This window comes from Protopterus annectens, chromosome 2.part1 (genome assembly GCF_019279795.1).
Source record: "Protopterus annectens isolate FY-2018-M chromosome 2.part1, PAN1.0, whole genome shotgun sequence".
NCBI classification, from domain to species: domain Eukaryota; kingdom Metazoa; phylum Chordata; order Ceratodontiformes; family Protopteridae; genus Protopterus; species Protopterus annectens.
This window is the reverse complement of record NC_056729.1, coordinates 70,757,408-70,772,901: the sequence shown is the minus strand read 5'-3', so window position 1 is coordinate 70,772,901 and position 15,494 is coordinate 70,757,408. Positions and strand designations below refer to the sequence as shown.

At 40.6% G+C, this 15,494-nt stretch overlaps 1 protein-coding gene across 1 annotated transcript in view; it reads right to left on the bottom strand.

The window, feature by feature from the left end:
- LOC122794820 (protein mono-ADP-ribosyltransferase PARP14-like) overlaps positions 1 to 15,494 on the bottom strand; it is a 634,563-nt gene that overhangs the window by 471,176 nt on the left and 147,893 nt on the right. The window contains exon 4 of the mRNA XM_044063425.1: positions 13,695 to 13,913. Coding sequence (XP_043919360.1) covers positions 13,695 to 13,913 — 219 coding nt within the window. The remainder of the gene's footprint in view (positions 1 to 13,694; positions 13,914 to 15,494) is intronic.

Below are 15,494 nucleotides of genomic sequence, written 5' to 3'. Positions count from 1 at the left end.
CCTTCTGACCTCCAAAATGACATCCATAACAGCTTTAGAGAGGAGTGTTGACTGTTTGATTAAGTAATCTGCCATGCAGCCAGATTTAAGGTTTTGAGCTGGCTGTGCAGGATCTGATTGTTTTGCTGAGTCAGAAGATGAGGCATTTGAGGTAAAATCCATGCTGGGCCTTGAGCCATGTTCCTTAATATTGGGTACCAGTGCTGGCGTGGCCAGTCCGGAGCAATCAGGATCATTTGTGGCCTCTCTAGTCTGGCTTTTAGGAGTACCTTTGCAAGGAGAGGCAGTGGTGGGAAGGGATAAACATTTAGTGTCTTCCAACTGAATGAGAGAGTGTCCAACTTTCCATGCTTGTGTGTGATAAGTCCTTGTACAGAATTTCTGTAGTTGGCAGTTCAGAGGGGAGGCAAAGAGATCTATGTCTGGGCTCCCCCATTTCTGAGTTATCATGCTGAATACTTGTGGATTTAGTTTCCACTCATGAGGATCCATGATGTTTCTGCTTAAGTCGTCTGCCAGTGTATTTTTCTCTCCTGGCAGGAATTGTGCTTGCAGATGTACTTGATAGGTCAGTGCTGTGTTCCACAAAGTCATTGCTTGTCTGCATAGGGGGTAGGAATGTGTGCCCCCTTGCTTGTTTATGTACCACATAACTGTGGTGTTGTCCGTCTTTAGTAGCAATTGTCCTGGATGCAGAAGGTCCTTGAAAGCTGTCAGGGCCTTTTGTACAGCTAGCATCTCTTTTTGATTGATGTGGAGATGCATTTGGTCTGTGGTCCACTTGCCCTGAATACATTGTCCTGCCATGTGTGCTCCCCAGGTGTAATCCGATGCATCTGTTGTTATTGTCTGCCTGGCTGTGGGTAAAGTAAAAGGCTGTCCCTTGTTGTGGTGACATGCCTGTGCCCACCATTGAAACTCCTGTTGAAGGCAGGGAATGAGTGGTATTACTGCTTCAAACCTGTGGCAGTGTTGAGTCCATACACTTTTCAGATACCATTGTAATTTCCTCATATGCAGTCTGGCATATGGAATTAGTAGTATGCAGGATGCCATGAACCCCAAGGCCTGCAGAATTTTTCTTGCAGGGAGTTGGGTCTTTGTTGCCATCAAATGAAAATAATGAGTCAGTTGCTTTTGCTTGTCTGGCATGAGATAAGCCATCTGGGCAGTTGTATTTAAGCTTGCACCCAGGAATATTATCTCTTGTGAGGGCACTAGTTTTGACTTATTTTCATTTATTGTGTACCCTAGGCCCATTAGTAATCTTTTTACAAATGCCAGATGTTGTAGTAGAATGTCCTTGCTCTCTGCTTGAATAAGGCAGTCGCCCAAGTAAGGATATATTTGAATTCCTTTTTGTCTGCAAAATGCAATTACTGGTGCCAGGCACTTTGTGAAGACCCTGGGCATAGTAGATAATCCAAAGGGCAGTGCAGAGAATTGGTATTGCTTTCTGCCAGCTATGAATTTGAGGTATCTTCTGCAATTTTGTCTGACTGGGACATGCAAGTATGCCTCTTTGAGGTCCAAAGTAACAAGCCAAGCCTTCTTGCCCAGCATGGGAAGAAGTTGCTGTAGTGTCAACATTTTGAATTTTGGTTTATCCAGGTACGTGTTCAGAATCGATAGGTCCAGTATGGGTCTCCAAGCTTTGTCCTTTCTGGGGACCAAGAAAAGTCTTGAATAAAAACCTTGTCCTTGTTCCTGTTCTGATACTTTTTGAATAGCGCTCATGTCCATGAGAGCTGTAATTTGCTTTTGTGCCTCTGCCCATTGATTTTGAGGCAGGTTTGGCATTCCTTTTGGCCTTGGTAGAGTGTGAAAATGGAACCTGTAACCTTGAGACACAATATTCAGTATCCATTTGATTATACGCCAGTTTTGTTGAAATAGTGCTAGTTTCCCCCCTAAGGGAGCTGCCAAAAGGTGAGAGTTTGGCATTTGAAAGGGAAAGTCATTGAAACCGTTTTCTGAATGGCTGCGACTTGTCTTCGCCTCCTTTTTGGGTTGAAGCACCCCACTGTCGAGGTCTGTAAGAGCCTTGGGGCTGAGATCTGCCTCTTGGGCGTCTGTATCTGCCTCTTTGTGGTCTGTCTGACACTGGAAAGGACCAATTTTTAGAAGGCCAATTTCTGCTAAATCTAGGAGGCTGTACCTGTAAGAAATCCTTTACTGTCTGCATAGATTTTGCTTTATCCTCCATTTTCTTTAATACCTCTTCAGCCTTAACACCAAACAAGATATCATGCTGTAAAGGAGCATCCAATAATTTTGCCTTAACATGATTAGGTAAACTTTGTTCTTTTAACCATGCATGCCTTCTTATCACAGATCCTGTAACTGCAGCTCTACAAAACGCCTTTAATGAATCAAAAGCACATTGCAGAGTATGTTTTCCCACTTGTTCAGCTGCATGCAATAAGTCCTGCATTTCCTTATGTTCAGGACCTTCTAAGCTTGTAGGCATTTTTTGTTTTAGCAAAGACATTAAATATTGTTGATATTTAAGCATGTGGAACTGGCAATTTAAAGCCCTTATTGCTAGTGTTGCAGAAGTGTAAACTTTCTTCGCCCATCTATCCAGTGCTCTGGAATCCCTGTCAGAGGGCACTGTTTATTTTACAGTGGAAGCCTTTACCCCTTTGGGACCCTGGGATATAGTTTCTGGGTGAGCAGCAGGGTTTTTGTAAAGAAATTTGTGAGAATCAGGGACTCTGTAGTACCTGTCTGGCTTGACTGGAGCTGGGGGCAAAGAATCAGGGGTTAAACTAGATTCAGAGACCACATCATCCACAAAATCCAACACAGGCGGAATAGCCAGGGGCCTGTGGTGAGGCAATAACAGAAAATATCTGAGGCTTTTCTTGGATTCTGAATAATCCTGGCTCTCCCAATGGAAATGCTCCCTCATGGTATGTAAAGTTTCCCCAAAAGAGTAATCCTCAGGAGGAGAGGCTGAAGGTATAGATTCTTCAGCATCAGAGTCCTCATAGGGGGGTAAGGAATATCCCTGGTCTGAAGAGGAATCAGAGGAAATGGAAACCTGGTAAGAGGAATCATAGTCTGTATCCTGCCTAGGCCTTTTATTAGGAGGGGATGAGAACCCCTGATCAGAGTAATTAGGTCTTCGGCCATTTTGAGCATCTGTTTCTTAGGAATGGAAACCTGTCCAGTAAAATGCTGTACTTGTTTCTTTGACTTTAATGGAGTTTTTGACTTGGTTGTTGTTTTGATTGTAAGCTGTGAAGGTCTGAAGACACCCTCAGAAGCCGATGCCTGCTCAGCGGTTCCAGACCCATCTGAGGGAATAGTTTCTGTAGGCTCAATACCTTGAGTTTCAAGAGGCCTAGATGTCTCCACGTGGGAGTCGGAGGCGGCCTGTGGCTCTGAGGCAGCGGGAGTCAGGGGCTGCGAAAGCTCCTCACTGAGCACCGGTGAACCGGCGACTGGACTGGAAGAGGCTTCGTCATCGGTTTTGGACCTCGGTTGCCTGTCCTTATCCTTGTCTTTGCATTTTTTGTATATTCCGGTCGTCGGTTGTTCCGATGGCATGGTATAATTGAACCTTCGGCCAAAATAATGACGTGCAAAATCAAACCGACGTTTAATAGTGCGTTTGTTAAAACTAGCACAAAACCGACAACTAGTGACGTCGTGGTCTGGGCCTAGGCATGGAATACAGTAAGAATAGAAATCCTTATGAGGTATTTGCTTCCAACAAGAAATACAATTATTAACTTTTACTGACATCAGTCTAAGGCAAGAAAAAGTTTCCCCAATGGGGTACTTAGCTTTATTGAAGACTTCGGTTCTGAAATTCGAATTGGAAAATCTCAGGAGTCGGCCAACAGGCACATGCGAACTGCTTTTGCTTCGGGCACCGCGCGGCAAGAAAGACTAAAGAAAATGGCGTCGGCTGCATCTTATGTACCCCTGGCTCACTGACGTCGGGGAGGAGGTGACAGCAACCGATGCCGGACCAGGACTTTGGAACTCTGGCCGACTGCGGGACCGCCTGACGGCAGGATAACCCAAGTGTAATGACTGCAGCAGTGAAACACGATGAACATCAAGTTTTTTACGTTTTTTTTTACAAGATTTTTTTTAACAAGTGTTTCATAAGTAATATACTTTCTAAATATAACTTTTATCATACGCATTTTTGCACAGTATAAAGTCTGCTTTTTAGAACAGGTTACATAAGGGTTATTCACTATTATATGACTGGTTCATCGACCTATTTCATTTTATTAATTCAATTTATCTTAACTTTAATTTTTAGATAGCATGAATGCACTTCAGTTTGTTTATTAGCACACAGATTTAAATGTTTTAAATGCATTGAACTTCATTTTTATGTGCAATGAACTTCATTAATTTTTATGTGCATTGAACTTCCTTTGAGAAGAATTGTACCTTTTAGTCTTTCAATTAAATTATTAAGGTGGTCATGTGACTCATTTTAAAATTGTTTAAATACATTTAGTCTTGTTTGCTTCATTAGTCTGAAGAAGTCTTGTTCAATGAAACAAGACTAAAGTGCTAACTTTTTTCGTGTTTTCGTTTTGGAATAAACCTGGTAGTGTTGGATTTATCCTGCTGCTAGTGGCCTTATTTCATATTTTGCAGTTTTATCCTTTTCGCTAGTTTGTCATTGTCTTTAGATATGGAAACACCCGGAATCCTTGTGGTCTCAAGGCAGCTGCAACTACTGCCGCACATTTGGTGAACACCCTGGGGGCTGTGGAGAGACCAAAGAGCAGAGGTCTGAACTGGTAATGACTGGCTCCCAGCTAGAAGCATAAGTACATGCTGGATCATCTGTTCATCTTTTTGTGATAGTATGCATCCTGAAGGTCTATCGAGCACATCCAGTCATCACTGCCCAGAAAAGGGAGACTGGACTGAACCATGATCATCTAAAACTTGGTTGGTCGAACTGACTTGTTTAAGTTGTTGAGATCCAAAACTGGTCTCCAGTCCCCCATTTTCTTTGGCACTAAAAAGAACCTTGAGTAAGTTCCCGATTCTATCAGGTCTGGCAGTACCTCTTGGAAGGCTCTTTTTTTCTAACAGTTTTTGTATCTGAATTGCTGCTTTTTCCCTCTGACTGGGTGGAACATCTGGGATTTTCTTGAGACTGGAGGTGGAAGGGAAAATGTATTATATAACCTCTGGAAATAATCATCTGCACCAAGTATCTTTTGTTACATCTAGCCAGGCTCTCTGTTGCAGAGATAATCAACCCTCAATTGCCTCCAGAGGTGGATATTCGGACCTCTTTGCAGGGGCACTAGTAAGAAAGAATCTCTAGACCCCTGATTTTGCAGACCACCTCGCTGTAGGGGTAGCATCGACCATTGGAGTTCCCTCCTCTGTCCCTGGGGGAACTTCCTCCATGTGTGTGTCCTGGAAAGTACCCTGGGATTTCTTGAACCACATCTTCTGATTACCTCAATGATTCCTAGAAAAGAATCTTTGAGGGGTTGAAAAATGTACGCCCAAGGCAGATAGGATCTTTCCATCCTTCTCACACCTGGAAAATGTGTTCTTCACTTTGGGGCCAAACAAAGAAGTGTTGTCAAAAGAAGCATTGAAGACAAAGATGTGAAGGGCTCCACAGAATCATATAAGCGCATCCCGGCATGTCTCCTGATGGAAATGCCTGAACCCGCTGCCCTTGAGGTTCCTTTGGCTATATGCAAAATGAGCCTTATGGAAGAATTTGAAGCAGATTGCAGGCTAGCCATCTGAGAAGTCACGGATGAGTGGACCTACACAGAAATGGATCCTGAGAGGGTATTTGAGAGTTCCTTAATCAAATCTCTCTGTAATCTTGTAAAATGGGCCAAATAATTCAGCATCCTTAAGGCGAAGGTCACTGAAGCATAGACACACTTCCCAAACCTGTCCATCACTCTAGGCAGCCTGTTAGGGGATGCAAAGTGGAACTCTTCCTGGCAAGTTCCTTTTTGGTGGCCGCTGCCACCATCATGGCAACACCAGGCACCCCTTTACCACAATACTGTTTATCCACAGATGGTGCCATAATCCTGTCTGGTCTTGTAGGTATGGGTTCAACTGTGTTTGGTTCTTTCCAGATCCACTGAAAGACTAACTCAATAAACCTGTCAGTAAGAGAAGTAACCTGGGAGGCAAATAGGCCAGTACCGAAAGCCTCCGGGAATACAGGCTCCTCAGCTGAATGGTTGCTGGGCATCCAGTCACCTCTCTGTTTTAAGACTGCCAGGATGTCTCCAGATGACACATCTTCAGGAGCTGACCGTGAGGACCCTTCACCTTCATCAAAGTCAGCATCACTGGTGACGGACTCCTCTGGGGAGTGTAAGTGCTTCCTTTTACATGTCTTCTTCCAAAGGACTCCCTCAGTGGGGTGCTCTAGGGAGGTATCAGAAGAAATTGAGATACCCTGTTGGGAAGCCTGGGAGTCTTGGATTGGCAGTCCCTGTGGTAAAGAGTTTTGAGACGCAGAGATGCCAAGGTAGAAGGCTTAAGATTTGAGTGGACTGGAAACATCCATTCTGCCGAGGCAGAGAAACTCCTCTTCACTGCCTCAAAGGCTGACCTCTGGGGAGAAAGGGAAGATCTTGGATCTAAAAAGACAAGTTTTTGGACTGTTGTCATCCCAAGCTCAGAAAGCAATCTCTCCGAGGTGGAAGCCAGAGCTGAGCTATCCAGTGCCGGGGCTCAGAGGCACAGAGAAGGCTCCAACCACTTCTGAGTTGACTCCAACACCTTGGAGTCAACAGAGAAGCTCCAGCTCTGAGAGCTCTATGGATATGATTGAACCAGAGCATTCAGAGTAACTATTGCTATCTTTGGATCCAGGGACTCTGAGACTGTTGAAGGAGTCAGAGGAGGAACTTGTAGTGGGAGTGTGGTAGAAGCACAGACCTCCTCACCTGAAGGGGTAGGAGCTGGTAAGGCAATCATCTGACTCTGTGCCGAGAGGATCTTCCGCACCACTCTTTCCACAACTTCCTCTCTCAAATTTCTGGAAGAACTAGTGGAAACAATAGATGGGGACCTGTGTCTGTGAAGTTCCAATAATGGTAAGGGCACCCGTGAGGGCACTGGATCCCCAAAAGATGAGTATCTTGTTCTGGGTAGGTGAATGGCACCTGAACCGGTAGGACTGGTAGTAGTCAGATCAGATACTTTTTTTGTCTGATCCAAGGAAGTCAGGTCCACAATTTTTTTCATTTTCAGATCCAAGGTTGAGGGCGGATTCATCTTGGCTCTTTTCTTGGATGACTCCAAAACCATGGAGGATGTAGAAGGTTTAGGAGAAGAAGTTTTCAAATGTTTAGCTTTGGGAGAGTGATCTCCAAAAGCAGAAGATAATAGGCCATTTAAAATTACCTTGTTTTTGCATTTAACAAGCCCCCTGGGATTGAAACCATGGCAAATGAAGCAATATTCCTGGAGATGTAAGGGTCACAGACAATAACAACACACATAGTGAGTTTGTGCCCACACTTAGCCCATTTTCTAAAAGCTGTGGGGCCTTTTTCCACCATTGCCAAAAAATTTTAAAAGGCAAAATTTTAGGTAAGACAGATAAATATAGGTCTACTTGACATGACTGTAAATGTCAACAGATTGATCTTCAGAATACCGACACCAAAAACTCAACGTTTCATTTGATTGAAACTTCATTGTACTGATGTTCAGAAGACCAAATGTTTAAAATACCGACTCTCCAAGCTGAGCTGAAAAGGAAATCCGCTCAAGTCCACACTGTAGTGCAACCTCTGAGTTGGCATATTTAAGTTGCAGGGACTTTGGGGGGGGCACAGCCCCCCTGCAAAAACATAAAAGAAAGTATTTGTAATGAATATTCATGTAGATGCTATAGCCACTGTTATGAATATTCAGTGGGATTTTTTTTGGCTTTGTGGCTATTGGTTGGTGGGCGGGTGTAGATGAGGTTAGGTAGGATTTTGGGTTTTTAAAAGGGCAGCATTCTGTTGCTATAGTTTTTGTGGTTAGTGTGGTAATTGCACTTCCTGCAACACGTCCGCTATATTTTAACTTATGCTCGTTAACTATTTGGAGAATTTAAAGAAATAGAGTAGTTATATGGTTTTCTCATTCTATGCAATAGCAATGAAGTCTGTCTTGTAAATTTTGTTTAAATGAAAGTTGGCTATCTGACGTGTCAGGATTTTGTAATGTCTATATTTTAGTCTCAGTGTTATGAAAGTCAGTGCAAAGGTAATTCTGTCTTTTAAAGTATATATATATATATATATATATATATATATATATATATATATATATATACATACACCTACACCAGGAAAGAGAAGCAGCAATAGAAAAACTATCAGCAATGGTAGAAAAGGGAACTGCACCAATGAAAGAAAGTAAATACTAACAATAGTATTTAAGAGGTACACACTGTACAATAGTCAAAACGGAAAATGAAATACTAACAGTAGTATTTTAGAAATATACTAACTATACAATAAGATAAGGGAAGATTTTAAGAGAAATTAGACGAGAAATATAATAATAAAACTTATTTGACAAATGCTCGAGAGCTAAGGTAAACCATGTATTTTGCTGAAAGCGGAGGTAACTTGGGGTTAGTGCATTATGGGTAAGGGAGACACTCAAGAGTTTTTTTGGGTTTTCAGAGCTTTTGCACTGGCCACGTAAGATCTAAAGGATTGGATCAAACCCATCAGTTGAGGATAGGGTGAAAATTGACAATATCAGATCTACAGCTACACATTTTGTGAACACTCTTGGTGCAGTGAATAGTCCAAAGGGTAAGCCACAGAACTGATAATGTGATCCAGACACACAAAACCTTAAGAAATGCCTGAAGTCTGAATGAATATAAATGGTAAGCATCTTTCAAGTCTAGTGTTACCAGGAAACTTAAAAGAGGAAGAAGAGGCAACAGGTTGTAGTAACATCATTTTGAATTTGGGCAGTATCACAAACAGGTTTAGAAAAGTATATTTTGAGGGACTGAGAAATGTCCATGTTCTCCCACTGAAAACAATGACAATTCTGGAAATAGTCTCAAAGAGAATCCTTGACACAGAGATTCAGATAACATGCTGACTTCTGACTCTGAATCAGAAATCTGAGAAGAAAAAAAATTATCCACCCCATCACATTCCTCTCCAGATTCAATGTCTTGCGTCTCTTTAGCAAAAGAGGAATCCCTTTTTCTTTTACAGAAATCACCTAAGAAGAAAGGTCAGCAGCATGCAAAAGACCCTCAGCCAGACTTAATAAACTATTCCTGTCCAGTGAAACTGGTGCAGGAAAAAATACATGTTTAGTTTTCTGTTTCTTTTTGACAGGACATCTAGGGCAAACATGACTTTTAACAGCAGCAACAGATTGCCCAGGGACCCCACCAGCTGCAGAACATGTGGCTAACCCCAAGTCCATAGTGGCTATATGGGCAACAAGAAAGGGCTCCTACAGTTAGAGAAAACTGCTAGCCTGCTGTGGCTATATAAAGGCTGTTTTGTTAGCTTTTTCATTTTGTGGCTGGAAGAAGGACCGACTGCGGGACTGGTAGTTTGTTCCATGGTCAAGCTGAGAATGGTGCTTCTTTCCCATGGAAACTAAGCTGCCCAAGCTGGTAAAATTTAAAAAGTATTAAAAAGTCAGTTTTCCTGGAAAGACACAGTAAAAAGTACTCTAATACATTTTACCAGTCCCAAAATAAGTAATTTAAACACAGTTTCTCAACAGGAAAAAAAAAAGTTTTAGAATGCTTAAATTAACTTTTAAACTGTCAGAAACAAAAGTGCAATTATTTTAAAAGTACAGTAAAATCATGACAGTTACTAAAAACACATATTCCAAGCTTAAAATATACTTGATTACACGTGAAAGTAAGTTTGAACATTTAAAATAATTTGTAAGATTTTTCAACACAAAGGGACCATAACAGCCCAGCAATGGAACAGTGTAAGCCGACCATCGAGCTTCAAAAGCCAGCAGAGGAACATTCTGTCCAGTGGCAGAAAGCACTTGGTGCCCAAACCAGTCTTATAATTAGAACAGTTTGGGTGAGTGGAAAATGCCCTGAAGCTTTGGAAGCTGACAGGCAGTTCTATCCTATGTAGGATACAACCCATACAGACTAAGTTACTGCAGCAGTGATCAATATAAAGGATATCAAACCATGGTCACTGCAGATTCACTAACATCTGAAACAAAAAGTGACCCCATGGAGTAGACAAAGGATCCTTAGTAGCTTTTTTCTTTTTAGATGCTGCAGGAGAAACAAAATGTAGGACTGGTAAGGGAATCCTGCCGACAGAGAAGCCTGTTCACTGGTAATCGCAGCTGGAAGGTGTCAGTTGGATGTATTCACTCCAGTATTCAAAAGCATCGCACACTTAGCTTTCCCCACAACAGTCCCAATAATTACAAAATGAAATTCACAAACAGTACACTTTTGTCCCCAAACATCACAGAATAACTTTTCCCTTGTAAAAGTTGCCTTGATTTGATTTGTTTGATGGTTGAAAGGTAAGTTATCATGAACTGTACACCAGCACAAAACACACTTACTTTCCTTTACAAAAGCATTTGTCCTTCAACTAAAAAACACACAATAGTACAAAAGCAGCATATTTTGACCAAAAAAAAAAAAACACCCAGAATGGAGATAATTAGCCCAAGCTAAAAACATCCTGTGTAGTGAGACACTTCCAGTAATAAGTATACAGACATGCCAGGCTATTTAAAGAAACCCAGTACCATTTTAAGTCAAAAACAGGCAAAATTTAAAATCTTTGTGTAAGGGTTACCCAACGGGTACTTAATCTTCCACCAATGGAAGATAAGAGCTGACAATCAATCCTGTGGAGCCCTGAATGAGCACTCACGAGGGTGATAGAAAAGAGTATTTTTGGAGCCTAGACTCCTGTTTTCTTCCTTTGAAGCTCAAGCCACAGCAGCCTGGGCATATCTACTAAGTGGAGCCAGAGACTTTTGAAGGCTGGCCATCCATTAATTCCTGGGCAGGATATAACTATATAGTTTTAGGCTACTACAATAGTGATACTGAAAAACATCAAATGATTACTAAAATACCTGCTTAGAGGAACTATACTTTCATGAAGAAATTAGTAAGACAAAATGGCAAGATAGATTCATATCTGAACATGCCCCACACCCCTGAAACAAACTTCCACTGCATATCAAGCAGAATAGTATCCTTTCCACCACCAAGGTAAACCTTGATAACTGGATGGTTAGGTAAAACTTCTCCTTGTCAAGTCTTGTGTTGCCCTCCTTGAAGCTAAAGGAAATTTCTGTATATGGGTTTATTAGTTACATCTGTAATGATGTGCACACTGTGCAATATTTATCTATGAATGTCTAAACATATAATTTGATTTTTCAGTTTTAATTTCTCCAAGTTTTTTGGGGTTTCTAATACCATGACAGGAATGGACCACATTCCTAAGTCAAAGTATAATTAAAGTTCACATATTTAGTATTGTTTCAATCTTTGATGTGAGCCAGAAGTGCTCTTCGCAGCACACACAATGTGCCCAGTAATGACTCCTCCTGCAATTCATACAGATTTACATGTATCAGTAGCATGTCTAAGTATGAGTATGACTGTAAGTTCTTTTTGTAAGACCCGTTGCTACTACTATTACTGGAACTGTCTGATTATCCTTCTTCCACATTGCCCTTGTTTCTGCCTGCAAATCCTGGTATTTTATGACTTTGTGTCTCTCTGTAGATAACACACTGTAGCCACTGGGTATAGCAATTTCAGTGATCAATGCTATTTTTGTCTTCTTTTCCTGGACTATTATATCTGGCTTTCTTGCATCTATTTTTTGAACTCTTAGTAATGGGTGATCCCATATGATATAAACTTCATAATTTCCTATAATGCTTTGTGGCTTATATTTCCAGTGTTTTTCAGCTGCTACAATATTATAATGTTTGCACAATTCCCAATGTAACAGTCTTGCCACATTATTATGCCTTTCAGTATACAGTCCCTTCTCCCATTAGTAGATCACAACCAGTAACAAGATGTGCAACTGTTTCCAATTCTGTTTTACAAAACCTACATTTGTTTGCTTCTCCCACATGTTCAATGAACTTTGTAAACCAATGGGTAGGTAGTCCACTATTCTGGGTCGCCAATATTAACCTTTCGTCTTTTGGTTTAAATTCACCTCTTAACCATTCCTGCTTGTTTGATCCTGATAAACATGTGGTTGTTCCAAGAGTTTTCTATACTTGCAACTATATTTATACATTTTCCACATTTCTTGAATTCTCATCTGATCCTTCACCTTGTATGTTTCTTTTCTTTTTTGGCACATTCTGTTTCTGCCTGATTTTTATCTACTTCAGATTTGATTTCCATTCCCACTTGACACCAATGTGCTTCTGCTAAACTAAACAGGGGAGTCATCTTAGACTAATTCTCCTCATGTTTCAAAATTTTCACTACATTTGGGTCTTGTGAGGTCAGCAGATATGTATGCAGTCCCCCAGTTGCAGAGTTATATGTACAATCAATTTTGAGGAAGCTCATACTTCCTTCAGAATGGGGAATATATAATGTTGGTATGCACTGATTTTTATAAATCATTTGATCACCATGAAGCATCCTTCTTGTTTTCCTGTTCAGTCTATCCAACACCTTTTGGGGCCAGTCAATCACTCCAAAACTATAAGTTAGGACAGGAAGAGCAAATTGGTTTACAGCTTAGACTTTGTTCCTAGATGTGAACACTGTTTTCAGTATGAATTTTAGCCTTCTAAAATATGCCTTGCCAAGTTTTATTCACATTTGTTCGTGCTTTATACTCGATCATTCATCATTTCCCAAATATTTATACACTCCCTCTTGCTCAAGTTCTTTTATCACATTCTTGTCCCAAACTGAGGTTTTCTTAGTGCTGCAACTTTCCTGCTATAAAGGTTGCTCTTGCACATTTATCAGGACCAAAGTACATTCTTATATCATCTGAAAAACTTTTGACCACTTGCAGTTGTGTTTTCAGTTCCTCATCTGATGAGATTTACAGTTTTAAATTACCTACAAAAAGAAAACAAGTCTTTACATTTTGTTGTTATTTGGGAGCCACACTGTAGCCATGACCTAATCTGTTAAATGGACATCTTAATGGATTAATGTCAAGATAAAAAAGCAGTGGTGACACAGAGTAACCCTGGAATATTCCCCTTTGAATTTTTATCCCTGGAATAATAATTTGCCTCTTATCGTGGCTTAACTGCAAAGTGGTTTGCCACTTTTCCATTGTTGTTGTAATGTAATCTATCAGTGTAGGCTATATCTTGTATATTTTAAGCACTCTATTATCCATGAATGTGAGATATTGTCAAATGCTTTTTTGTAGTCTATCCCTACCAAATATTTTCAGCCATATGAACAAGCAGTTGTCACTGAAATGTTTAACTACCTTAATAATGCATAAGAACTGCCTTAAGCTCATTGTGTACTGTACTGCAGCCATACATGTACCCTGATACACAGTTAACAACTCATTAGAACAACAATTAATGAAGTTTTAGTCCTGATCTGGGAGAATGCAGAAAAATCTAGTAAGCAAGGGACTTAATTATGAATTGCTTATCTATTAAGTACAGAACTACTTTAATAAATATGTGTCCGTTAAACTTGGGCTTACCTACAGTGGAGGAAAATTCCACAATTACTTTACCATCACTGTCAGTTTCATGAATTTTAAATGCATCTGCATCACTGCAGCATTCAATGAGGAGTTCAAGATTTTCCCGATCAAAGTTTTCATTCACAATTTCAATAAGTATTCGTGAAGGGTCGACTGAATCTGTTTTGGCTTCTACATCTGAAATTACTTGGCTGTCTTCATCCAAATCATACTCATCTAAAATAAAAAAGTATGAAAAGTTAACCACACACAGAGATCAAGCAATCAGAGACAAGTCCATCTGCCTGTCACTCAATAATCATGATACAATACTGTTTTACTATGATTCTCATAGATTTTATTATATTGTTCCATGATTTTGTGTCATTATCCTTCCCTTTTACACTCCTCTACATGCATGATTCTGAAAAACATACAAATAGAATTCTGCAGGTTAAACTTGCTGAAGACAGAAATAAGCAGCCATATTCAAAAAATGGCTGCCTCGCTACATAGAAGATGAAGGGCACATAGCATGTCTGCACAGTAGTGACAGCTGCGCAGTTCATACACAGAATCCCATATCTGTCAGTACCCACTTAATATGTCCCATAGCAGCAAGTACAGCACAATGAAGTAAAGTGCAAATGTATCACTCGTGAGAGACATACCTAGTGTGACAAATAAGGACAGGGATTATGTGGAAGGCAGTTTGCACAGCTCACAGCCTAGACAGTCATAAAAGGATAATCCATAACACTGAAAAGGAAGTAAGAGACTGAAAGGCACAAAGCAAAGCATCCTGTTTAACCATCGGAAAAATGGGTGACAAAGAATGAAAGGGATTATGTGAAAGGCAGTGTGCATAGCTCACAGCCTAAACACTCATAAAAGGATACTCCATGACACTGAAAAGGAAGTAACAGACTGAAAAGCCCACCGCAGAGCATCTTATTCATCCAGCAGAAAAACATGGTAGTCCACACTAAACATCTTGAATACACACAGCAAACTGTATCACAAGGCAGCCTGTAAGTCTTCCATAAAAACAGTGCTGGCAGTATTTATGCAGAGGGACAATGGGAGGTAAAGCAGAGCAAAACTGGATCTTCTGTATGCAACAACATAAAATAACATGAACAAGCACACTTGGTGTTTATTCCACACGTCTACTGCATATGCTGGAAGGGAATACAGCATATGCTGACTGACTAAGCATGAGCACAGACACATGCACACAGTTATGTATAAGTACATGTGTGTGTCTGTCTGAATGCACACATATTTGTGGTGGTGTGCAGTGTACTGGGTAGCAATAAGTCAGGAGTGTGAACAAAGGAAGTGACTAGTAAAGACAAGAAGGAACTGAATTCATAAAGATTATGTATTGTGGCACAGTGGATATAAATGTGTACACACCTCTGTTAAAATGCCAGGTTTTTTGTGATATAAAAAAATGATACCACAATTAATCATTTAAAAACTTTTCCCACCTTTAATGTGACCTATAACCTGTACAATTCAATTGAAAAACAAGTCTGTCAGGGGAAAAATATAAAAAATAAAAAATGTATAATAAGCTGGTTGCATCAGTGTGCACACCCTTAGACTAATACTATGCTGAAGCACTTTTTGATTTAATTACAGCATTCAGTCTTCTTGGGTAGGAGTCTATCAGCTTGGCACATCTTGACTTGGCAATATTTTCCCACTCTTCCTTGCAAAAGTGCTCCAAATCTGTCAGATTGCGAGGGCATCTCTTGTGCACAGCCCTCTTCAGGTCAACTCAGGTCTGGGCTCTGGCTGGGCCATTCCAAA